Source organism: Thermobia domestica, chromosome 6, assembly GCF_964235325.1.
Source record: "Thermobia domestica chromosome 6, izTheDome1.hap1.1, whole genome shotgun sequence".
Lineage (NCBI taxonomy): Eukaryota > Metazoa > Arthropoda > Insecta > Zygentoma > Lepismatidae > Thermobia > Thermobia domestica.
In genome coordinates, this window is record NC_137459.1 from 54,113,545 (window position 1) to 54,140,059 (window position 26,515).

General features: G+C 37.8%; 1 protein-coding gene across 5 annotated transcripts; it reads left to right on the forward strand.

Moving 5' to 3' along the window:
- The first annotated feature begins 6,581 nt into the window (after window positions 1-6,581).
- On the forward strand, window positions 6,582-25,251 carry LOC145688001 (uncharacterized). 5 transcript variants are annotated; one of them, XM_081761662.1, is made up of 4 exons: window positions 6,582-6,801; window positions 16,756-17,011; window positions 19,644-19,828; window positions 23,664-25,251. In XM_081761662.1, the coding sequence occupies exons 2-4, from the start codon at window positions 16,833-16,835 to the stop codon at window positions 24,050-24,052; spliced, it is 753 nt and encodes a 250-aa protein (XP_081617788.1). In that variant the 5' UTR covers window positions 6,582-6,801; window positions 16,756-16,832; the 3' UTR covers window positions 24,053-25,251. The 5 variants fall into 5 exon arrangements, with proteins under 5 accessions (XP_081617788.1, XP_081617787.1, XP_081617786.1 ...); XM_081761661.1 differs by having other exon boundaries at window positions 6,582-6,761; XM_081761660.1 differs by lacking the exon at window positions 6,582-6,801 and adding an exon at window positions 6,808-6,941.
- The last annotated feature ends 1,264 nt before the right edge of the window (window positions 25,252-26,515 follow it).

Genomic DNA, 26,515 nt, shown 5'->3' on the forward strand with positions numbered 1-26,515 from the left:
AGTGGTAAAGAAAATGAAAGGTAAATGGTCAGCTGGCGTAGACGGCATACCGCCAGGTATTGTAAAGAAAAGCATTAAATATATTGCTGACCCTCTGTGTTTCCTCATAAATATGTCGTTTTCAAGTGGAGAATTCCCTAGTATATTAAAATTGCAAAAGTAAAACCAATATATAAAAAAGGGAACAAATCAGCGCTTGAAAATTATAGGCCTATTTCGCTTCTCTCAATTTTCTCAAAAATCTTAGAAACCACAATGAATGTCCGGCTAGCATCCTTTTTACTTAAACATGATCTAATAACACACGAGCAACATGGCTTCCTACAAGGGAAATCAACGGAAACCGCAATATATAACTTCGTGGAAAGTGTACATAAAAGTTTAGATAGTAAGGAGAAATGTATAGGTGTTTTTTTTGATCTTTCGAAAGCATTTGACTTAGTGTCACATAGAACTCTTCTCTCTAAGCTACAAGATTATGGAATAAGAGGCATTGCATCCAAATGGTTTCAATCTTATCTGAAAAATCGGCAGCAAGTAGTGGAAATTACATACAATAACAGGGATACAAACCAAGCTACACATTACATATCAGAGAAACAAGAAATAACATGTGGAGTGCCAGAAGGATGCGTATTAGGGCCGCTATTATTTTTGATATATATTAACGACCTACCAAGTAATATTGCTCCAGCAGAAGCATCCCTTTATGCAGATGACGCTAGTATTATAGTAAAAGGTAAAACAAATGACGTTATTGAAGGTAGTGCAAACGAAATCCTTTGTAAACTATCTCACTGGGTTAAAGAAAATAAGCTTAAATTAAATATTGAAAAGACACAAGCAATCAATTTTCATCACATGCGCAACAAACATGCACAGCCTAGGAACATTGTAATTCAAAATAACGAAATAGAATATGTAAACTCAACTAAGTTCTTAGGAATTTGGATAGATAAAAATCTCTCCTCGGATGTGCAAATAACTAAGCTTAGTAAAAAATTAAACCAAATATATTTCGCAATTAAAGTACTTAAAAATGTTTTAAGAGAGTCCACTTTAAAAACAATTTACTTTGGATTATTCCAAACATATGGTATTATATTTTGGGGAAATACAAACAAGGCCAAAGTAATTTTTACGATACAGAAACGAATAATAAGAATTATGGCAACTGCTAAACCAAAAGATCATTGCAAACCAATATTTAAAAAACTTCGTATACTTCCAGTACCCTTTTTGTATATTTTAAATCTATTGATATTTGTAAAGAGACACCTACAAGGTATCCTTACACGAGTAGAACAGCAACATGATCATGATACAAGAAACAAAGAAAACTTTTCTATTGTAGAACACAGAACAGTATTATATGAAAAAGGGTGTAAATACGCGGGTATAATGCTTTACAATAAACTTTCGAAAGAAATAAAAACTCAGGACTCTGTTGCTAAATTTAAAAAAGAACTTCAGAAATATTTATTACAACATTGCTTTTACTCGGTAGAGGAATACATGAACTGCTAAGTGAATAGAAATGTTACATGATGTACAGTAAATCAATGTCATTGCTCGCTTTTAGCATTACATATTTGTTGGAGGGTTTCTAAATACACTGCAAGTAATAATTGCTAAGTTTATTTTTAACAATGATGTCATGTAAAATGTACAGTGTACTAAGATGCAAGAAGTAAGGCTTAATTATTAACCTAGTGTATGTAATTTTCACTATTATTGTTTCTTTTATTTTTGTATTCATATATAAATGACGTGTCCACTTCATATGCATTGTATTACAGTGCTAAATGTATGAAAAAAGGACGAAATAAATACAATACAATACAATGCAAACAAGTGAACCAATAATCACGTGACACAATTCCACGTGATTTCAGACCCGAAAGAAATCCCGCTACCGCTTGGAGCCTGCCTCGACGACACCACAGAAAGATAGCTATTCCTCCGTACTTTCGTGCTGATTCCCGAGTAACACGTATGTGCAGAAAGCAGTTTTCAGACCATCGGGAGAGCCCGGAGAAATCTGGCTCTCGCATTCAAGTGCTTCTGAACGCATTCAATCACCACACAAATCAAATCAGCATCTCGTAAACAATGTTGACGTTGCAATTATAGTGTGTTAATTTGAGTACTTGGTTCCTTGTAGGCCAAATATAATTTTTTGCATTATTTGTGGTAGTGCAATGGCACATTGGCTCTTCTCCAGCGGCCGCCGCTGCATATTTTGATATGCTCACTCTTGTTTATTACTTTCTGTTTTTCTGGCTTTGTAGGACACGAATTTGGCGATTTTTTCTTTAGAAAAATGTAAAATTTTACATTTATAACAAATGTATAAAATTTAATATAGGGCCTACATAAGTTAATTTACATCACAGCTCAGACCCCCATCCAGCGATGTAAACTACAACAGCGTCCCTCTTGATTGTGTTATTCGATCACCTTATCTTTCAGTGTTCTTTAAAGCTTGTTTACCATTCGATACTCACAACAGTCATTCATTCTGTTTAAAACACCTAATCTGTTTTTCACGAACCTTTGCACCCCTTGTAAACAAAGCAGACTGCAGTGCAGAAATGTTGCCAACTAATTAAACAAAAAATGTTATATGCAAATTTGTACTAAGAAATGAATAAACAAACTGAAGGGGGGAAACAATGAGATTAAAAATAAAATGGCATGGGCTTGTGATAAGAGAATCAGGAACCATTTTGTCTCGTTTGCAGTGGCGTACGCACTGCTCTCCTGAATCTTTGAACTACAATGTAAACGCAGACACGCATCAGGAGGAAGAAGAGCAGAACTTTGAACATCTTCTACCAGCGTAAATTACAACTAAAACTTACTATCCCCACTCCTAACGTGTCCTCTAGCTGAGAATCTACCTAAATGTTAGGATTCAGAGCCACTATTACATGATGACTTAGTGTTCCTACTAGCAGATCTATGGTTGGATGGATGGATTAAAGTTTATCGCCCCCTTCAACAACAAGGCTCTATAAGATTTGGACCTACAGCCAAACGAGTGATCCGAACTACATGAAGTTCCTCCGGAAATCGAACGCGGGTCTCCCGCCCGACGACGAGTACGCGGATCACATAGCCACAAATGAGTTAATTATCGGATCTAGAAACATGTGCAATTGTATTCACGATTTCTATTCAAAATTGAGCTCTTGGGGGGCCGCGGTGGCTCAGTGGTAGAGAGTTCACCTCTGGCACATGGGGTTCCTGGTTCGATCCCAGTTCGCGCCAAGTGAACCTTGTGGTAGACAAACACCGTCTGCGTATGTTTCCTCTGGGTCATTCAGTTTCCTCCCACTTTCTTCATTCCAACATTGTATTCATGTTTTCATCATCACCGTCTCCTTTAGTCTAGCCTGCATAATCGTGGGACGTAAAACTCAAAAGATTTCATTTCATTTCATTTCAAAATTGAGCTCCTTGTACGTTTCCATTATAGGCGAGCGAGTGTTTGGAACAACCAATTGTTCATTCTGCAAGAACTTGAAAACTACTGAGTTTACTTATTTATTGAATAGAGAATTTATTATTTTATTTCCTTTGTTATATGTAGTAAAATACCTATAAAGTATATTTTTAATCCTCGTTACTTATCCTTTCACTTGATATCTAACAGAAAAGTTACGCCATAAACTAATATCAGTCACGAGAGTATGAAGACTCTATCGACATCTTATTCAACAAATTCCAAGAAACTTTTTAGATTCTACATAGCAATAAAGACACATTATTTAATATTCATATAGTACCTCCTCTTAATTTCACTGCAGCCAGAAAAAAAAAAAAAAACAAGACTCAAAAGTTATGAACATTCCTATCCAATATTATAAAAATTCTTAAATGTTGAAGATTCCTTTGTACATTATTTCATTTCTAGCACCGAATATTCGGTTTTTGCATCTTTTAAATGGTCATTTATTCTGATCGCATTTTAAAAACGCGATATACAAATTATAACTTAAAAAACTAGCCTCATATTACTTCGTAATGACAAGTTTTATCCTCTTTAATTTCTCCCTATCCCCCTTACTCTCTCCCTCTTTTTTAATTGACTATTTCCTTATCTCTAATGAAAGGTCAAACAAAGATCTGAAATACTATAACGAAGTTATTATCTTTAATAAGAACAGCGAGTTCTGACTTCTCTTGTTCATTTTCTTAGCCCATTTTCATGAAATGACACAACTGTTTGATAACTATTCTTTGTGAAAAACAGAAAAATAACTATGAGTTAGCAACATTGAAAATGAGACCAATAACTGTTTATTCTTCCATGAGCAAATAGTACACAACAAATACAATATATTATAGTAATTAATGTATTGTTAAGGCACAGTAAGAACATTTAGGTTTCGACTCAAAGTATGTATCTATATGGGATCGAAATCTTGAACCAAAATCGAATTTGTAAGAGAGAACTGTTACAACAAATGACAAAACACACGAAGTGCGCGCCACAATTTAAAGATGTCGCCCAAGGAAGCCAGCAGGTTACCTGCTGCTCCGAGTTATTCTGTTAAAGGCAAACCCGTAAGTGCAGAAGAAAAGCAAATACTTTATCAAACGATATCAACGTTGTTCAATTCATTTGAAGAAAATTAGGACCTATAATAGCTAATTTTCATGTTCTCATAGAATATTTATTTACTTACTTTGTAGTACTGAAGTTAGTATTTGTACATTCGCATGCTATACAATGTAAGAAAGCACATCAATAAATTGAACTTAAGGGAGAAAAGTACCACCTGTTTTTCATGGATATGCATAATGATTTAGGTAATATATGAAAAAGAAGTAATAATCTTGCTGTTACATACCAGCGCCATCTCTTTATCGTTCAGTTATAATTTGACATAACTCATTGTAATTTCATCTGTAATTACAGTTTGGAGAAAAATAATAATATTCAGTTGCTCTTAAAGGAGGGGGTATTATATAGTATTGGGTATTTTGCCCTATATCACGGCAATGGTGTGAGAGTGAGACGAGTAATGCACATTGCAGTAGCAGAAATGCATGCACGTGCTGCAGCAGAAATATTGCGGGCACTGTTGCCAACTCACCAGTATGAAATGTCGCTAGTTTAGTACCCTAAAGTCGCTAGAAGTCGCTAAACGCCTCCTGCCAAGTCGCTATATAATTTTACAAAGGAATAAAAATAATTTAAATATTTTTCATCTACAATGGAAGACTCGAGTGTTTTTTCTTTTAAAAAATGACCATCTTGACAAAACCACTGCACTATGCGCTTTGAAGAATACAAAATTAATAAATATATCATTAAAAGTTTGCAAATACTTAAAATTTTGGATCACTTTTCCCCATTCTCTCTTACAGAGTGTGATTACTTTTTTTTGGGGGGGGGTTAAGGAATTCATGTTGCTTTCGTATTGGAACACTTCACCGAACTCACCCCACGAAATTTCTGCATAATTTATATTAAGAACAGCCGCAGTTAAATTAATATATATATCACACGCACTACACTGAACCAGAAAAGCACAATGTTCTCCAGCGTACTGTCACTGTACGCACTGTTCAATGCAAGAGGTTACCAGCTATTACGCAACTAGTTAGATACGGGATATTCCCGGATTTCCGAACCGCAGTGAAGAAGGGCATAATCCTCATAGCAGCGATGAATCCAACGAAGTAAGTCGCTAATAACAGTAGTGCAATCAAGTGTGTAAGGGTAATTATTAGTATTACAAACTGCAAAATATTGGGACCTTTAATATAAATATACAACAAAATATTTGAATTCCTAAATGTCGCCAGATTTGTCGCTAGGCGCTAAATAAAAATTTTTGTCGTTAGACACTTCCAAAAGTCGTTAGTTCTAGCGACAAAGTCGCTTAATTGGCAACACTGATTGCGGGAAACGGACGAAACAATTTCCTCTTCACCAATCAGCAAATAGTCGTGCGCACAGTGATACAACATCAAGTTACGCCATTTGGTTTTTGAAAGGTGCAAAGGACTGTGAAAAACGCTTTAGTCTCATAACAGTAACCTTGTTTCTCGCTAATCAAGACCATCTGGTTGCAGGTCCGTAGCCAGCCCAAAAATGCAGGGGGAGGGGGCCCGATCCAACCATATCATAGTTCATTAGCAAGTCTACCGTGAAATTTTAGGGGGGGCAGTAAAAATTTGGGAAGCCCACCCCTTGCCCCCTATGGATACGAGCCTGTCTCCTTTTTTTTATCATCTGTTACAATACTACATCACAGTTCATCATAATGAAATGAAATCTTTCAGTTTTACATCACAGAGTTATGCTGTCTAATCTAAAGGAAAAGGAGACGGCGATGATGAAAAATGAATCAAATCGTGGAATAAAGAAAGTGAGAGGAAATGAGAGAACCCCGAGAAAATCCACGCATACGGTGTTTGTCCACCACAGTTCACTTGACAGGCGGGATCGAACCAGGGACTCCATGCACCAGAGGTGAACGCTCTACCACTGAACCACCATGGCACGGACCCAATACTACACATGGATAACAATGATTTATAAGTAGTCGTAAATTTATAGCAAAGTGTACAATAGTTGAATGCCCTCTTTGTTCATAGCAGCGTCAGGGGTCCATCCTGGAAGTTATTTCTTTAACTAAATAGATCCCCCACTTTACCATTTGGTTTGCTCATTGGGCCTCTTCCTGGAACATCAAAGCACGCACACATCACTAATAAACAAAAACAATAACATGACTAACTTGGTAAGAATGTATGATGCGTTTTATCACAGAAAATTCCAAGGTACAATATCATTGGTATCATTATGTGTTTGTCAGTTTCTAGCGGCTGAGTTCACCGAATGTAACGTCGTAGAAATAACAACAGCCCGAGGTGGAAACGATATTCTAAATTACTACAAGCTCAGGGTTTGCTTCCACTAGGTAAAGTGTATAAATCGTTTGGCAAGGAAGTAGATTTCAAAAAAAAAAAAAAAAAAAAAAAAAAAGCTTCATTATTTGTTGTGATACTGCTGGTGGCTTCCTAGTGCTTGTAGAGTTGGGTGACTGTTGATAATGCTTGCTGGAATGTCATCTCAAGAAAAACTTACGTTGTTTGGTTTGGCACACCACTCGAAATGTTGAAAAATTATATATATTTTTTTTTTCACAAGATTTCCTTCTTATTGCCAAAAGAATCTCGGTGGGTGACATGACCCTAACGCACTTAGAATAGATAAAGTCAAGGGGAGCACCAGAAATAATTGTTGCAAAATTAAAATTATTCTACAAGTTAGGCATAAGTACGGTGTCCGGATTTATGACTTAAAACTACTATGTAAAACAAAAAAACCTGTGCTGTGCTAGGTGGTCACTAAAAGCACGAATGCTATCTAACCCGAGTTAGGGCAGGGCGAAGCTGGTAGGCGTTCGCTTAACATATGTTTTCCGCAGTAGTCAGGCTTTTCTTTAGTATGATGCTAATCATACATCAAAACGACTCTGCATAAGGCCTATGATCTCTCAGAACAAGGTATAAGCGTATATTTCTCATTCTCAAATGCTCCGATATCAAGAATGAGAACTTGGATCAGTTGAGTGTAGTGGTGAGAGTTATTTGTATTTGAAACGCAGATATACCATTATCAGTAACTGTTGATCCATTCCTGGAGTAAGGTCTTTGAAATACTTTTTGACAAGCATCTATCTTAGATAATTCGTTTTCAAGATATTTGCAGTCTACCTTATTTCACGACACTTGCCTTGTATTAGGATGCCATGTAGGTTCTTACTTGTGGTATCTAGTATCCAGCAAAACGTTTGCTTTTGTCTATCTTATATGGTTGTTTCCTGCGAGAGTTATAAGTACTCCCGTTTCCCCCCACATTCTCATTCCACCAATTCTTCCATCATCATTCACATGTCTTAATCATCCGTCTCCCTTAGCCTAAAGGATAAAACCGTGGGGTGTTAAATGAAACATTTAATTTTATTTCATTTTACTCTTAGCGTGCACGTATTACGCGCACAATATTTTTTATCCCTTACTCTCCCTGTTTCCCTTAAACCCCCCATATCCCCCGGTAGGGGTGCATTACAAAATATTGCGTATTGTCTAAAAATTAAAAATGTAATGAGAACATTGGTACAAGGTTCTGCGGGTAGTATTTCGGAGATCTCGCGAACGGCAAAAGATCATTCAAACCCCTTATTCCCTCTTAGGACCCGCATTTAATATATCATATATGATGGATGGACTATTTATCTAGTTATGCCCTCGTGACCTTTGAACTAATGAACAAAAATACTGAAATTGTGTACCATGCAAGTATCGATAGTGTTACATTTTTCGTATACTCTGTGATACCAGAAGTGTAACATTGGTGCAAACCAACATAAAGTTCTTTTTTTTTTTAAATGGCACTATGTCATGGTATTACATATTTCATATTTACATGTGAAAGGAAAATATTCAATACGATACTTATTTAGCAGTGTTGCAAACTAATGATGCTACAATATCACAAAACATTCAAATTTTGATGGTCTCTATAGGAGTAATAGCGCAAATGAGACAGACAGCGGAATGTACATCCAAAGTATTTTAGTGTCTAATACTGTGATCATAAAATGACAAATTTCGAATAAATACGAGCAAAGTTACAACGATTTGAAGTGTTTGGCTTTTTCCAAAAGGACTTATCTCCGAAAACTGCTTACGTAGGTATCTCGTCCAATTGCATACGTAGTTTCCACTAAACGTGAAGATTACAATGCCGTATAGTCCGGCGGTTAAGGGGTTCGACTCTGCATTTTATGACTAAAAGGTCACGCTTCACACAGATATTCTTTTGGGCTCTAGTCAACAATTTAAGACGGGGAGCCAAGCTGAAATTCTTGGCAGGTGGCTTTGCCAGTCATGGTTGCCTACCTACAGGAGTGGATTACTATTTGCAGCGTTTGATTCGGTATTTTCCATTCAAACTTATCTCCTACGACACAAAATGTGTAAAAATGGTACGAGTCAATCATTAACTAAAATTACAAACAATGTTAGTCCTGTTCGGTTTAAAGAGGGCAGTCTTTATGTCGGATTGCCTACATTCTTGGATAGCTCTTCAACTTTTGGCCCTGAAAGTGTTTGATTCTTCACATGTTTTGTCAAATTGTATACCTGAGTAGGTAATCAGAAATCAATTAAACTGAAAAAAAAAAATAGTAACTAGTGTAAGATTGTAAGAGTTGTTTAACTATAGCACAAGAGTACTTTTTAAAATGAGCACAAATATATGTAAAATACCATCATTTTTGCTTTACAAGAGCAATACATAGTAAACTTTCATAACAACACTAAGCTGTCACAACGTTATTTAAACTGTAAAGTAATTGCTGAAAGAAAATATACAGGCCAAAGAAGTTGAAAAAAAAGTACTCTGCGGGGTTAACTTGCTTTCATTTTCTTTCCAACACCACGAAGTTGGTTGGGGAAGGTCATGGAGTAGTTTCAATCATTAAGCCCAAATCTAGACTGATAAGATGTTCTCCAAACATGCTGAATCATTGCGTCTTCTGTGGGTGGGATTGATTCAATCGTTCATCTTTTCTTTGTAAATAAATGCTTCCTTGCTTCATTTACAGAATCTATTTGGTCTAGGAATTAATTCGTGCGGTTGTACAAGAGATGGCGCAACGAACGGAGCGTCCCACAGTTCCGTGTATCCACACATGTGTTGCAAACCCCTGTCATCGCGTATCGTTCGTAGTATAGGGCAGTGGATTAAAGCGTCAACAACACCAGTTTGTAGTTAAGTGAACATGGCGCAATTTGTGCCTGATAAAGTGTTTTTGCAGGGTGTCCTGCTGCATTACTTTAACATGCAGAAAAGTGCGACTGAAAGTCATCGTATTTTGGTGGAAGTGTATGGTGACCATGCTCTAGCTGAGCGAACGTGTCAGAAGTGGTTTGCACGGTTTAGAAGTGGTGATTTCGGCTTGGCAGACCAAGAGCGAGCTGGACAGCCAAAAAAATTTCAAGACGAAGAATTGACAGCATTGCTCGAGCAGGATTCGTGTCAAACGCAGGAACAACTTGCAGCAGCATTAGGCGTTGATCAAACAACAGTCTCCAAACGCTTGAAAGCCATGGGAATGATTCAAAAGATGTCACATTGGGTTCCACATGAATTGAAAGACAGAGACGTTGAAAGACGAAAAACCATTTGCGAATTGCTGCTTCAACGACAGAGCAGAAAGGGGTTTCTGCATCGAATTATTACGGGTGATGAGAAGTGGATCCATTACGAGAACCCTAAACGAAAAAAGGCCTGGGTGAAACCAGGTGAACCAGGTCCATCACAACCAAAACGAGATATTCACTGTGCAAAGGTTATGCTGTGCATATGGTGGGATATGAAAGGTGTGGTGTACTATGAGCTGCTGCAACCGGGTGAAACTATGAATGGAGAACGTTATCGACGACAATTAATGCGTTTGAAGCAAGCTCTGGCCAGAACACGACCAGAATGGGAGAACAGACATGATAAACTTATTGTTCAACATGATAACGCTCGCCCACATGTCGCAAAACCGGTCAAAACCTATTTAGAAAATGTCGGATGGAAAGTTTTACCCCACCCGCCGTATTCACCAGACGTTGCTCCTTCGGACTACTACTTGTTCGATTGCATGAACAACGATTTGATTGGACAGCGGTTTACTTCTTCAGAAGATATCGAAACATGGGTCTCTGACTGGATCGCTTCCAAGGATGAGGACTTCTTTCGCCACGGAATCCGTACATTGCCTGACAGATGGGCGAAAGTGGTGGCTAGCGATGGACAATATTTTTCTTAAGGTATTTATGTATTTTGTGTTTGTACTACAGCTTCAATGTGTGCGTACCAACCGCACGAATTAATTCCTAGACCAAATATAATCGATGACTTATCATATAGTAGCACAACATATAAAGGTAACTAAGAAAGTTCTGTCACTTTTTCACCCACCAAACTCGAACATCGATATGTCACCTAAGACGTACCTGGAAGATTAAATATAGTCCCCATCAGCGTCGACATCTTTCTGCTAACGTTCTGGAAAGCGATGGATTCCATCGCGGTAGAACTTGGAGAGTCGTGAAGCGCAGAAGGTATCAAGTGCATTTTGCACCTCTACTAGGGGTTTGAACTGGTGTCCTCTAAGGTGATTGTCGAACGAATGGAACAGGTGATAATCTGACAACGCAATGTCCGGGGAGTATGGCGGAAGCAAGTGTGTTTCCCATCCAAGGCGTAGAGTTATGTGCCAGGTCGTCCTAGCCACGTGAAGCTTAACGTTGTTCTGTACAGGAGGACCCGTTTGCGATTCAGAAGTGTTGGCTCCAGAGTTCTGAGTTTTTCTTGAACACGGCTCAACTGCTGACAGTACACAGTTGCATTGATTGTCTGACTAGCTGGTAGCAGTTCTTGATGCACGGTGCCGCGAACTGTCCACCAAACACACAGGAGGACCTTCTTCTTGTACAGTGTTGGAGTGCTAGTTTCGGCTGTTATGGAACCGGTTCATGGGATGCTAACCAATGACGACGGCGTCGTGGAGCTTCGTACAGGATCTACTTCTCATCACATGTCAACACCCTGTTCAGAAATGGCTCCTTCCTCAGACTAGACAGCAAAGAAACTCACGTATCTGCTCGCGTTGCCTTGCTCGGAGTCAAATCATGCGGGACCCATCCCTCAATTAGTAGTGCTTCCCAAGTTGATGGAGATGCTGCTGAATGGTTTCTCAACTCACACTGAATTGTAGTCCCAGTTCCTCACATGTCTGGCCACTGTTCGCCTCAATTGCTGCCTGAAGATGTTGTACGTGTGTTGGTCTTCCGGCACGTGGTGCGTCTTCGACTGTTTCGTCACTGTCCTTAAACTTGTTAAACCACCGCTGCACTGTCCACGTAGTCACAACACCCTCATCAAAGGCCTAGCATATCTTCCGCCCCGCTGCAACAGCGTATGACCCCAGTTTAAACTCGTAAAGCATACACGCCCTTATGACCCAGCATGCCATGTTCACTCTGTTCTTACGCAAGTTCACGGTGTAAGTGAACTGCCACAACCAAAGAGTATGTTGGATATACCCACACCAAAAACTGACCTTCGCCTTATCTCCATTCGCATTCAACTTACGATGTGAGGATGAATGGAACACAGACCTCAACTAAAAGCGATAGAACTTTCTTGGATACCTTTATACTTTTCTAATGATGAAATCGCCTCATCTGTATTCCCGTTGCCCAGTGCAGTAAAAGCTCCAGTCACTTCTGGTACTGCGTTCCAAATACCCCATGCCGTTTTCTTGCCTCTTCCGTAAAATGATGATGTGGTATCACATCCCGTGATGTATGGAACATCGGAAGTGCTTCCGCCTTTGTTGGTCCCAATAACTGAAATTGCTCTCATGTTTATGTATCTGGAATAAAGAAATAGGTACCACATGCCTTAGGCGTTTGCAATGCTTAAGTAAGCGCAGCGTACAGTGTTACTCGATTAGCAGTAAATGAAAGGATATTTCACGAAGATGTGTATGAGTGCATTTAAGCAAACACTTTCTCGCGCTGAGAGAAGTGCTGGCGCGCCGGCAAGAACAACATGAGTGATCCCATTTATATACATTATATATATTTGCTTGGAAGGCCAAGCAATTATTCGTCGATATTCTACATTTGTAACAGTTATGGTATTCAATACCTAATCTTAATTATACAGTAAATAAGAAATTATCCCTGTGGATAGTGTGAAATGTGTATACCGATAGCTAATGCCGAATCTAATGCCAACTGGCGGTTTCACAGATTCCACCGTTCACGAAACAACCTCTATAACATCAAATGCTTCATTAAATGACATATCGTACTTACCGAAAGCTTTGTCCAATTCCAAAGGCAAAGAACATGGCCCCCACTGACAGTTTGTCGAAAATGATGATAGATAAAACCACAACACCTGTGTCCACAGTTCGAATTAACACCTTTCGATATCCACAAGAGACAGCGTCTGCAAGATGAAGTATCATCCGTGCGTCCGCTTCCTCGCTTCCTCATGGTTGCAGGGGCTTAAAGAATTAATGTTCGATCTGGTAGCCGTAGTCAGTGCGAACTTCCCTTTAGTGGTATCAACTTCTTTGTTCATTTGTTCGTCTCCATCAACTTAGGGATGATTAAATGAAGAAGTTGTCGCTTATTGTCATTTGATCGCAGGAACTGAAGAAAGTTCTTGAGAATTGGAGCGTTAGGTCAGACGCGATACTTCCAACTGGTTTTCCGTGATTCTCGTGTCATTTCTTTTACAGAGTTGGGAAAATATCCGTCCCATACCACATCAATTCGTTTCACTGTTGCAAGATGTTTTCGGAAGTGTTCAACAATATTGCCGTCGAAATATTCTTCAAAAGTTTTGGCTGCTCCTCGACGAACCATATGAATAATAGTTGCTCCATCAAAAGTCTTCACGTCTACTTCAAGTTCTTGAAAAATTTCTTCCTTTTGGAGAAGTTCATGTCATTTGAGCAAACTAGATTTGTGACTCAGCAGTCTCTGCTACTCTAAGTGACGCGGAGGATGCAACTCATTTTGTGCTTAATGAATTCGTCCAAATCGTTTGATCTGCTGTATATTGGCATGCAATGTAGAGACGACTTAACAACACACAGTCGTTTGTAAGGCTGATGCACTTTTCAGCAAGACGTGCTCGTCTCTTCTGTTGTTTCTTGAATAAGGAAAACCTCTTGCATTTCAACTGATCAGTAACTTTCTTAATTTTGTTCTTCAGCCTCTCTTCAATAAATCTTGTGCATTTTGATTGTCCTCTTTCCATCATTTCGAAATGAAGTGAAATGAAATGAAATTTTTAGTTTTACGTCCCACATATATGCCAGTTAGGCTAAAGGAGACGGTGATGATGAGAAATGAATGAAATGGTGGAATGAAGAAAGTATGAGGAAACGGAAGAACTCCGAGAAAACCCACGAGCACGGTGTTTGTCCACCACAAAGTTCACACAGCGCCAGCTGGGATCAAACCAGGGACCCCAAGCACCAGACCATCATTTCGAGGGTGTCAGCTGCTTCTGACTGTGCTATTATTTTGTTGTCGATCCGGTAAAAGTCTCCTGTTGTTTCCAGAAAAGGATTACCAGCATACTCGAAAGTCATTATTAACGAATGAACATGTTTCAGAAATTTTCCAGTCAATGTTTTTAGATGTTTCATTATCTTTACTATCATCTTCTGAACGTTTGAAAGTGAATTCCATGTGTTTAATGTATTGACATATTTCTGAGGATGCTAAAAGAAATCTCCGTAATATTTCCGGACGTTCCGTCAATTCAATAATTCCCCCGTTACCTTTAAGCGTGGCATTAATTAGCTCGTGAGCTTGGTCAAAGGCCATCGCAGAAAAAGATCGACGACATTTTCGTGCAACAAAGGCACCTCTTTTTGAAAGCTGCCATCAAGTCGGGATGCAAGGTATCAAGTGAAAGCAGGTCAAAAATATTAACTGAGCCACCGAGCGTAGTGTACGTGACCAATGCAAAGAGCTATGGATGTATGTTCAGAATAGACTTTACGTACAAGTCGAAGTTTGCTTCACGTATAGCTCGAACAAACGTGAGCACAGTCAACTCTAGTGTCAAAATAGTATCCCAGAATTGGAACTGCGGCTGCGTTTCGCGACGATGTTTCTTCCACATTTTTTAGGACTGAAATTTGAAGAGCTATCCTCGAATGTTAGCAATCTGCCACACAGACTGCCCTCTTTAAACGGGACAATGCCGATATTGTTTGTAGATTCAGTTAATGACTAATTCGTACCATTTCTACACATTTTGTGTCGTAGAGGATACGTGGGAATGTCAAGTACCGAATCAAATGCAGCAAATAGTAATCCACCCATATAGGTATACCATGCGTGGCAAAGCCACCGCCAAAAATTTCAGCTTGGCTCCCCTTCGCAAATGGTTGGGTATAGTCTGAAGAACATTTGTGCGGAGTGTGACCTTTTAGTCACAATATGCAGAGTTCACTAAAATTTTGGCTCTTAACCGCCGGACTAGTATAACAATTTAATATCTCAAACTTTCTGGAGTTGGTAAAAACTGTTCAAGTTTGCAATACTGCTTAAAACCACGTACTTCCGAAAACATATTGTAATTACATTTACCAAAATGTTGTAATGTTATAGAAGCGAAGTAAATTAAACATTGTTTTAGAATGTTCCGACAAATACGCCATTTTGAGCAATATATCAAATTGCAGTAAACGGCATTATGATGTTTATGTATATTGGAAACCATGTACGTAATTCGATATGATAATTATGAAAATATTCTCTTTTCTGAAATAAAATCCTTTGAAGAAAGTCAAAACGTGGGGATGATTTCGTAATTACAAAAATATTTGTATTATAATATGAGAGCATTTTCAGGACTCGCTTTTTAGTATTTTTGTCCTCTGCTCATGTACAGATACAACAAACTGCTAAAAATCACTCTATATATCAAATGTATCATTTTTTTTTTTTTTTAATTGCACCAGCTGTTTGGACTCTACAGTAGTAAGGCGCGCTATGTTAAATGAAAAAGCAATGTTTTCAGTTCAACAGGCAGTCCGAGCTGAACGTAAAAGGCACCCAAAAATAACACGGGAAATATTCACATTGTGTGAGGGAACGGAGAACACCTCGAATCCGCTTCTTAACAATACTGTATTGAGATGGTGCCGTTCCAAGGGAAGAGCCAATTATTGGATTCTGTGACGAAACAAATCTGGAGTCTATGGTGCGAAAAAGTCCTTCTCAACCGCACGTTGCACGATTCAATCAATAGGGAAGGTCATTCTTCCCAAGAAGTGATCGAGATGCCGGAAGAGATGGGAGTAGGAGGGAGAGATGTCAACAGTCTATGGTTCCATACTGTAACTTATGCAGAGTCTGCACCGTCATTTACGCTACATGTGAGTGAACAATGTCAGTGGGTATGATGGTATCAAACGGCTTTGGTATGGTCTATGTCTAACTCATCTGCAATGGCACAAACACATGATGTTGGTCGGTTACAAGAAGGAAATTCGACAAACCAACGGCAAATGATGCGGTCATTTACCATTTCTAGACCATATGCTCTGTTATTATTATTATTATTATTATTATTATTATTATTATTATTATTATTATTATTATTATTTTATTTTTTCATGCTGTGCAGAATGTCCCAGTTTGAATTCTAAAAAAAATCTCGCAATTGTGTGTTATCCACGGTACAATTTCATAGAACTCTATTCAATAATGCACAGCCTCCTAACGTCTGATAACTCCAAACTGTTTGCTGGACTATACAGAGTTTGTGACGTTAGGTGGGTGACCCTAATCCATCTTTGTGTTGTGTTGCTGAGGTGTGTTTCCCACCAGATGCCAAAGTGGTCTTTCATTCGCAGTAATTTACTTGCAATAGAGCAAGCAGTTGGTAAGGGAAAACCCAATGCTTGATTTTAAATTAGATCTATTTATGTTTTTCTATTAAACTGGGTCGATAGCATAAAATTTGCTGTGTGTATGTAATCTATTTGTTCTGATTGTACTTCTATTGAATGAATGGTCATGGTTTAGTGGGGACGGAAGCAGTAAAGCTATTTCTTCTCTTCACGTGTACTTTTATTAATTGAAGTGATTCTTTGCTTACATTTTGCGTTTCGTAAATTTATTTTGCAGGAAATGAAGTGAGTTCCTATTAAGGGCACATCATTCAGGCCAGATTTTAACTGGTAGTATACTATTAAAAAGCGAAGATGTACAGCACTTTTAAAATTGTATCTGATACCTGTGATGTGGACATTGATTACTCCATACAATTTAGTTGTGAAGAAGCCGAAGAGAATGAAAATGGTTGCGATGATATCCGTACCTTTGTCTCTGTGGACACTACACCCTGCTCTGAAGCAACCAATGTTGGAGAGGAAAACTTAGGGTAAGGATGATACTTTTAAATTTTGTTATCGTTATTTTTGTTCCGAGATTTGTGAACACTTTGAAACAGTGCTAGTAAGTGTATGAGAGGAGGATGCATTTTTCAAATGTCAAAGATGAAATTTACACATTCATGATGTGTATGACATTGATAGTATTCAAGATAATTTTAGGTGATCTTTGTAAAACACTGATGAGATTGAAATATCGCGGCTATTGTAAACGGCAGATATTGAGATAAGTTATTATTGATGTCTTTCTAAGTGCGGAGTAGTTGGTTAAATAAGAAAGGATTTCCATTTTGAGATGAGGAAGGGCGGAAAATTTGAAGGGAAATAGCAGTATTTTCTTCGCACAGTCAGCAGGAAAAGTCTCTCTCACCTGACTGCTATAACTATAGTAAATGGGGTCCAGTACTTTTGCTGCTACCACAAAGTCCAGTTCAGTTGGGTTACATTGTCCAGTACTGCTGTTGCCTGGACAATATAACCCAATCTACACCTAATATTTCAGCTAGCAGAGGACAGTTGGTAAGCCTGAGGAGCACTGAAGCAGTCTTTTGTTGTACACTTGATGCACGAAAAAATCTCTGAGATTAATCTGTATTGTTTGGAACGTATTGTCCAATGAGTGCCATATGTCAATGTATTATTTCTCTACATTCTGAACGAAAAAAGAAAGAAAGAAAGAAAAAAAAACTGATGGCATGAGTTAGAAATGGTTGAAATTAATTTAAAATATCAAATCTGGAACGATTGAAGGAAATCAGTTTTTAAACCTTTGTCTCCATTCATGAACCTACTCCAACTCCTCGTCATTTAAACATCTCTGTTTTTTCTCACCACAGAAGATCTTGTATATCACACAGAGTATAGATTGATGTGAGGTTTACAAATATACAGGCGTCTCAAAAATACCCTGACATAGGGTAATTCTGTTATTATCAGAGTTACAACAAAATGTAAGAGGAGATACCGTATCCAAATATGATGTTTTCAATCTAAAGTGAAAGAATTGTTTTTTTAAATCGGACGAGCCGTTTGGACTTTACACTCTTTATGCGCTCGATGTTAAATGAAAATGCAAGGTTGCCATTTACCTAGATCCTCAACATAAAGTGAATGGGGGCTGGCCATCGACACGTTAGTGTAAAAGACAGTAACTTCATTCACTTACGTTGTGGGTCCAGGTAAATGGCAACGTTGCATTTTCATTTAACATTGGATGCATAACGAGTGTACAGCCCAAACGGTTCATTTAAGTTAAAAAATTCTTTCACTTTAGATTGAAAACATCATATTTGGAGACGGTATATTCTCTTACATTTTGTTGTAACTCTGATAATTCTAAAGTTACCCTATACCAAAGGACTTTTGAGACCAGGGGGTATGTGATATGCAAGATCATCTGTGGCGAGAGAAAAAAAAATGTTCAAATGACAAGGAATTAGAGTAGATGCATGAATGGAGACAAAGGTTTACAAACTAGTATCCCTCAGTCGTTCCAGATTTGATATTTTCAGTTAATTTGAACTGTTTTCTAACTCATATATGATCAGTGATTTTTTTTCTTTCTTCTCATATACAGAATTATTGAAATAATACATTATACACGCAACGAATTATAATATCAATTATGTATAGCACTTATTGAACATCACGCTCCACACATTACTATAGATTAATCTTAAAATTGTGAAGTTTCTTTGTGCATAAAACCCACAACAAAAAACCTGTTGTAATGCTCTATAGATTTATCAACTGTCGTCTCCTGGTTGAAATTTTAGGTTTAAATTGGGTTACAACTGTTCAGGCGTTTGTGATAGCAGCAAAAGTACTGAACCCGACCTAATGGAGTTTTAGCAATCAGAGGGGAGATACTTTTGCTACTAAATATACCAAAAAGGATTAATGCACTTAAAAGATATGTGAGAAATAATGTCCGTATTATTTTCGTTGCATTTTTACATTATAAAATCAGTTCAGCGTTTCTCTTCAACTCAATTTTCATTTATAGTTCTGCACAATAATGCAGATGGAAGAGCAGACGTTATTGTCCGTAGATGAGCTACAACTAGTTGATGAGCTACAACTAGTTGAAGTTTTTAGTTTAACGTTCACGATTATGCATTTGTTCGCATAAAGTTACTTGTGAAATCAGGGTGGTGCTAATACAGTTTTGCCAACTTAAACGTAATAATTGATTTGTATATACATGAATTTTGGTGGGTTTATACAGGGTAAACTATGACATCTTGAACCAATCATTGTGTTTTTCTTATTACCCGTGGACTGTGGCAGTGAAGAAAAAGATGATTGAACTCTTATATACTGACGAAAGGCAAACAAGTGGAGATAATTATTAGCTGTGAACAAAAGCAAAGTTCTGTTGGATTTTAGTAGGAGACATCCAAGAAGCTTGATAAATTATAGTACTGTTGGAAAATTATCTACCTAGGTAAAATAAATAATAATAATAAGAAAAAAATCGGTCAAACGATAATTCTCTTCTACTCGGTCGTTTTTCCTCAGTGTCATAGCCTACTTTTAAGCAGAAAACAATATGAAGTTTTTAACCACCCTGTATGTGACGTGATTTATTGTATTTTGTTCTAATAATGTACAATTTTGTAGGAGCAGTAACACTGGACCATCAGAAGCATCACCCCTTGATAGTGTTGTTCCTCTACGGGAATCTAAGTCGGATAATTGTGATAACTTATGTAGGCTACCAATACATGATACTATCAGTGAAGACACAAATAATAATAGCAGGATTCTTAGAAATCTATTGATGAGCAAGTACCAATATGTAACAAGTAAGTAAAAAGAAAAAAATGTATACAGACTTTGAACTGTCATAGAAAATTTATTTCCCAACTTCCAAGGTTAAATTTCTGAGAAAACTAAGGCTACAGTCCAATTTGGAACGTAAGTGTACTTTCTCGTCGAGCTAAATGTTCTAGATGGTGGTTAAAGCAAATGGGTTGAAAATGGTGTCTTTCAGCTCCCATACATTTGACGACTCACGATTGCTTTCGTACATCAAATCAAAGTGTTCAATGGGATTTGTATGCACACCGTTTGAATCTCATCCATCATCCTGCAGGCTCTCTAGACCTTACGTGGCTTACGACGATCACCTCATCTTTTACTGTTCTTCATAAGAAAATATTGAGTGTCGTAAGGTCTGGAGAGCCTGCAGGAATCTCGATTAGACACCCTGCGTCCTAACTATTGCCCTGGTACATTTTGTTCAGGTAGGCTCCACATCCCTATGATACTGAGACGGGACGCCATCTTGTTGGTAATAAACCCTATCACTACCATGCGTTGCACGAATGGCAGGTAAAATGGAATCTGCAAGCGTTGTTGGGAATTTGTCACCAGTTACAGTACCGTCAAAACGGGAAGGCACAATGAACCGTAAGAGATAAACCACACCATACATTTACACTAGGTAAATTTGCAGCCTTTTCATCAGTAATGTGGGAACTATCTTCAGTCCAGTACATATAATTATACTTATTGGCAGCTCCATTAGGTTTGAATTGTGCTTCATCGCAGTTCACAAATAACCGTCTCCTGAACCCATTCACAAAAATGTATCTTGCGATCTGGGTCGTCGTCATTTAGCTGTGGCACCAGCCTTGGAATATACACATGCAACTTTTCTTCAGTATGCCTAGCTCACTATTAGCACTTACACCGCTCTCACGTGACCCTCGTCTTGAAGATTTTTGTTATAAAGCTGAAAGAGTTCTAGCACCATAACTGGGAATTCAGCACTTATACCTGTGCGAAATCACCCCTAATTGGCCTTTCTGCACATCGCATACTGTTCCATGAATCTCGAATTTGTCTCATAGACGTGTGATTGTTACCCTTGAGAATGGATCAGTCTTATACTCACGTCTCCACTGGGGGGCGCGGTGGCTCAGGAGTAGAGAATTCACCTCAGGTGCTTGGGATCCCGGGGTCGATCCCAGCCCCGCCAAGTGAAATTTGTGGTGGACAAACACCGTGCTCGTGGGTTTTCTCGGGGTTCTCACGTTTCCTCCCACTTTCTTCATTCCACCATTTCACTCATCTCTCATTATCACCGTCTCCTTTAGCCTAACCGGCATAACCGTGGGACGTAAAACTCAAAGATTTCATTTCATTTCACGTCTCCACTGTCTCTGAGCCGCAGCAACATTCTCAAACTTCCAGTACCACTTCATAATCTGTTTTCGCTATTCAAAACTCAAACGTCCGTCCACCATGTTGATATTTCTCTCTTGCACACCTGTTGAGAAAATATAACATTATTTTTCTTTCAGAAATTTAACCTTGTAGGTTGGAAAATTAATTTTCTGTGACAATTCAAAGTGTATAAATTTTTTGATGCGTCCTATATATCAAAACACAATTTCTTGAAGCAGTTACAACTTACGATAGAAGTTAGCTCCACTTAATTGATGTATATTTTTTTAAAATACTGTGTCATATATATATATATATATATATATATATATATATATATATATATATATATATGTATGTATGTAGCGTTTATGGACAGTCGAGATAAAAAACTAATAATTTCTCCTGCAGTATAGAGACATGTGTCGATATCTCTTCAGTGGTTTACCCTCCTCTTGTGGAATCGATGCCACAGTCAATTTGCTGCAGTTCGCCGTGGTAGAGGAGTATGTGTGTATGGCTGGAGGTTAGGGAAGGGAGAGTTGCATGATTTATTCCATGTATTGTAGCGTGTGATGTGTTTGTTCTTTTTAGCAATAGCTTAAAAATAAATTGACTGATTTGAGTATAGTTTTCTGTGATGTAAGAATACAGTGTTTTGGAATTTACAATAAACGGGCCTCAGAGTTTACCTGCCTGTTCAATCGAAAATTAGTAACAAAAATATATGCATGGTGTATGCCTCCGCTTGCTATGACTTACAACTATGTATACTTCTAAAATCTTTGTATATTGTTGAAACCCTTATCTCTTATAGGTATGGGCTTTTCACGACTGACTATTTTCGTTTCCCTTCTACTTGTAGGCTGCGAAAGGCCGGTGGCCTTCTGTCATATTCTTTTCTTCCATTAACACATCACAGGATCGAAAGCCCTTCCTGCTTGTCCAGTAGCTAGCGCGCATGCCTTTGGTGAAAGAGATTCCGAATTCGATTTCCGACGGGGGACCATTACAGTGGTTCAGATTCCACGTTAAACCAATAATTTTCATTCTGTATAGCCTTGCTGGTGACAAAGGACCTAAATATAAATCAGCCAATCACTTATCAATGATTTTACTGAATACACAATGCGTCTACTAAGTTTTAATTCTGACATGATAAAAAGTACTGACGGAAAAAAATGATCATTTGTTTTATTGTTTTCTTTTCAATATACATCCGTTCTAACCTCTCACACTTTTTGTGTGGTCCTACAGTGTTTTGAGTGCCTTGGTAGAAGTCCCCTGTCGGAATCGTTTTTAATTCGCTCGTCACGCGCTGCTGAATGTCAGGAACCGAGTCGAAAACACGACCTCCCAATTTGGATTTTAATCTTCAGAACAGAAAATAGTTTACATGTGCTAAGTCGGGCAAATAAGGGAATGGTGGTCTAACAGTCACTTTCTTTTGTTTGGGCCAAAAGCTGTCTTACAGTAATCACGTTGTTAGCGGGGTCATTGTCGTGAAGAACAAACCAGCCATTTGGATTCAGCTATGGCAGGTCGTGACACGGCGAATCCTATAAAAAAGCCTTTCCATTACACCTTTGAAGTACTGTTGATTCCCAGTTTGACCTTCTGGTACAAATTCCTTGGTGATAACCCCTCCCAATCGAAAAAAAAAAAAATCGTCTTCACACGAGATTTCTCAAGTCGATCTTTCTTCGGGCGTAGCAAATTTTCTCCAACGCATGCAGCGGATTGACAGTGGCCACGTTATACTCATAGCACCGGAATCATTGTCAGCTGTGCCGATCAAATCTTGACAAGTCGCAACCCTTCATCTTTCTGCTCTTGAGTCAGGCTCCGTGTGACCAACCGCAAACAAATAATCTGTTTTCCTATATCTTTTACAACAATCTTTCTTGCCTATATTTACTTCGTTCACTGTCATTCTGAACGAAAGATGGCGGTTCTGAAGGAGCAGTTGTCCAACTGCATTGATTATCTTTTCATTTCGACACTCAACTAACCGGGCACTTCTGGGATCGTTTTGAATGTCATCTCACACATCACGAAATCGTTCAAACCACCGGACAACATTCAAACACAAAAATGCTTTATCACAGTAAGCTGCATTTACCATATTGAGAATTTCTGTCTCCGTTTTATCGACTTCAAGACAGAACTTAATCACTGTTTGTTGGTCCTCCCTCAAATCTATGACGGGCACATTTGATACAACTCTGTGCAATCGCTCACAACACAAACACTACCAGCCATACGCATACCAAATTCAGTCTACACTGCGTTGAGATCTCTTGCTAACTGTTTTGTCGTCGTTCAGTAGATCGCGCACCTGACATTAGCACAGAAAAATCAACCTTAAAACATAGACGGATCGTGTATTGTTTAGAAGTATTTCAGAATGCATTATCATTAATTAAAAAGAAAACCAAATATTCCATGTTTGCTTTCATATTTTTACAGATCTGGGTGCAAGTACGGACAAGGATTGCACGAAACAGTTTTGGAAATGTAAAACTATAAACGGCCAGGAAAGAATGTTAGTTTTATTAAACATTTTAAAACAAGAGAAATACCAACAACTTCTCTGCAACGAAAGTATAACCAAACAGGAGGCTTGGGCCAGAATTGGAGAAGAAATGTCAAGATTGGGAGCGGAAGTTCCTAATGTAGACAGAATAAGAGCTGGTTATTTATGTAGTACCGTTTGGCGATATTTGAAGCACAAGTATTTCAAGTACAAGAAAGCAATTGAACGGGGGCAGTCTACACCACAACCCCCGAAACACATTTCCGAAGTTCAGGAAGTTCTATTTGCCGAAGAAAAAGTGATGGCAAGAATAAATGAATGAAATAAGAGTTCGATCCATCATAGTGGTGAAGCTTGGATTTTATATCTCACTTTTGCCAGTTTGGCCGAAAGAAAAAATTCAACTTACAAATAAAATAACTGGGTAGTGTCATATAGTTTTGGTACATTTTTGCTTCGATCTGTTTAAATGTTACAAGGTTCCTAGGCCGTCTTTTTTTTTTCTCCTCTCTCTCTCTTCATGAGGAGATTTTAATGTGATGGTTTCTTTCTGTGGTTAGTTAAATATCCCTTGCTTTTTAAAAATGAGTAATATGATAGTAGTTATATTTTTCTATTTAACGTGAAAGTATTTTTGCTCTAATAAAAAGCAAGGCAGTTTATAACAGTGGCAAGGTCTAAAGTTCTCTATACGCTTCCAGCAGAGTTTGAAGAAGCGTACACAACCTGGTAGCACGAAATACACTAGTAGTACGGTTTATAGAAACATTTGGTGAAGCAAAATTCGTATCAAGTAATGGAAAATACATTTTGTTAGTGTTCATTTATATTTCAATAACTCTTTTTGCCACATGAAAAGACATACAAAATGGCTAAGTGAGATATCAATTTTTGCTGTACCATCATCTTTTATAGACATTTCAAAGCTCTTCTGTGGTTAACTTACGCACTGCCTCAGCTATTGGCTGTATTGAGTTTGTTTACACATACGATAATTGAAAGTATTACAAGTGAATGAAATTTATAAGTATTTTTAAAGAAAGAAATCAATAATGTAAGATTTTTTATAGACTCCAGCGATATAGATGATCTTATGCAAGACAGAAATCGAAATTATCTTGCAAACTGACTGTGATTGATGCTGTGATATTTTACATTTTGTATTGAACAAATATAACTCAGGACAAGTTTACACTTGTAATCGTATAGTTCCTTTAGTTAAGATTTTTTATTTTTGTGAAATCATAATATAGACATCAGCAGATAAAGTCAATTTACAGTATTTTTTTTATGTATCATACATTATTGTTTGTTTAATACTATTACGTTTTTTTTTTTTTAAAAAAAGAAAGTTTTATATTTGTAAATTTTCAAAAGCTTCATATTTCGTTATTTTGTAATGTTACTGTTCTTGCAAAGTTGTTATGTAATTACTGTATAAACCTGCCAAAATGTTGAGATCTGATATTACTGAATGCATTTATTTTGTAAGTACAAATAAAGATATTCTTTGTTTTCAAATCGTGACTTTTTTTTTTTTTTTTTTTTTTTGTTTTACACACATAATAATATTCGAAGCCCTCTCATGGTTGATTGCCAACATTCCCAAGTCGCTCATTCTCTCGTGTCATTGAACACCTTAAATAGCTCTTGATACTCTTTAAGACTGAGAGCGACCTTTCAGCGGAAGCCACAGTCACGGGTAAAGTCAGGAATAAAGCAAGAGTAGTCAAAACTGCAGGATAACGTGGGGCAATAGTATTAAACTCGATGTATAGTAATAGCGCGAATTCAAGAACAGTGTTGATTTTTGAAATATGCGAAGTCCAGTGCGAAGGGAAATTAATTCCAATGGTAGCGACGGGTCAATGTCTTGCTGGTACTTCTTTTGTAGTTTTCCAGCCTTAACTTAAGTTTTTTCATCTGAAAGGTTCACAAGTACTTTCGGGAATATGATCGAAAATTCATCAAGAACTATCTGTAACGGTGTAAAACGGTTCTCTATTTCATTGTACGAGATATCTAAAGTCTATTGTATACATTAACTCTGAAACAAGCCTCTGTGTCTGAAAACCGATGATCTACCAGTTCAGTGCATATTTTAAGACATTTTCACTAGGCGACAATAGAACTTAAGAACAACTGGCATCATGATATGAAGTATCAAATTAAATGCATCGTAAGGCCCCGTTACACGGTAACATTTTGTGTCACACATTCAAGTCGCATGGCCTGGAAGGAATATGTGAACAGGGAATATCACACTTACTATTACACTTTGTGTAATGTGTTTTTTTTTTTAATATAAGCATGGGCGCCCGAAGGAGAGGGCAGGGTGGGTCTTGCCCCCTCTCTGGCTCACGAAAATGTATACGTAATATAGCTAACCACGTATATTAAATACCAGATATACCAGACGTAATACAGCAACCATGGAGATGGGCCCCCCTAGAAAATTTTCTTCGGGCGCCTTAATGTATCGTTTAATCTTTAATGGTTAATGGCTTAATTATTTTATGGTTATTGTCGTATTAAAACCTTAGTACTTCTAAGTTCGATAATTTTATCTATAAAGTTGACTAGTTTTTGTATGAAATCCAACGAGAATGAAATTCAAAATATTTAAAATGAAATAATGAAACACTAGCATAGCAGAAACAGAAACTACAGTAACTTAGAAATAATAAACTAGGTAATGAAATATTAGCATTGGAATGCGTTAATACACATTTGACCGAGAGAGAAGAAAATATTAGAACGTCCAAGGATGAATCTTCAAATCAGT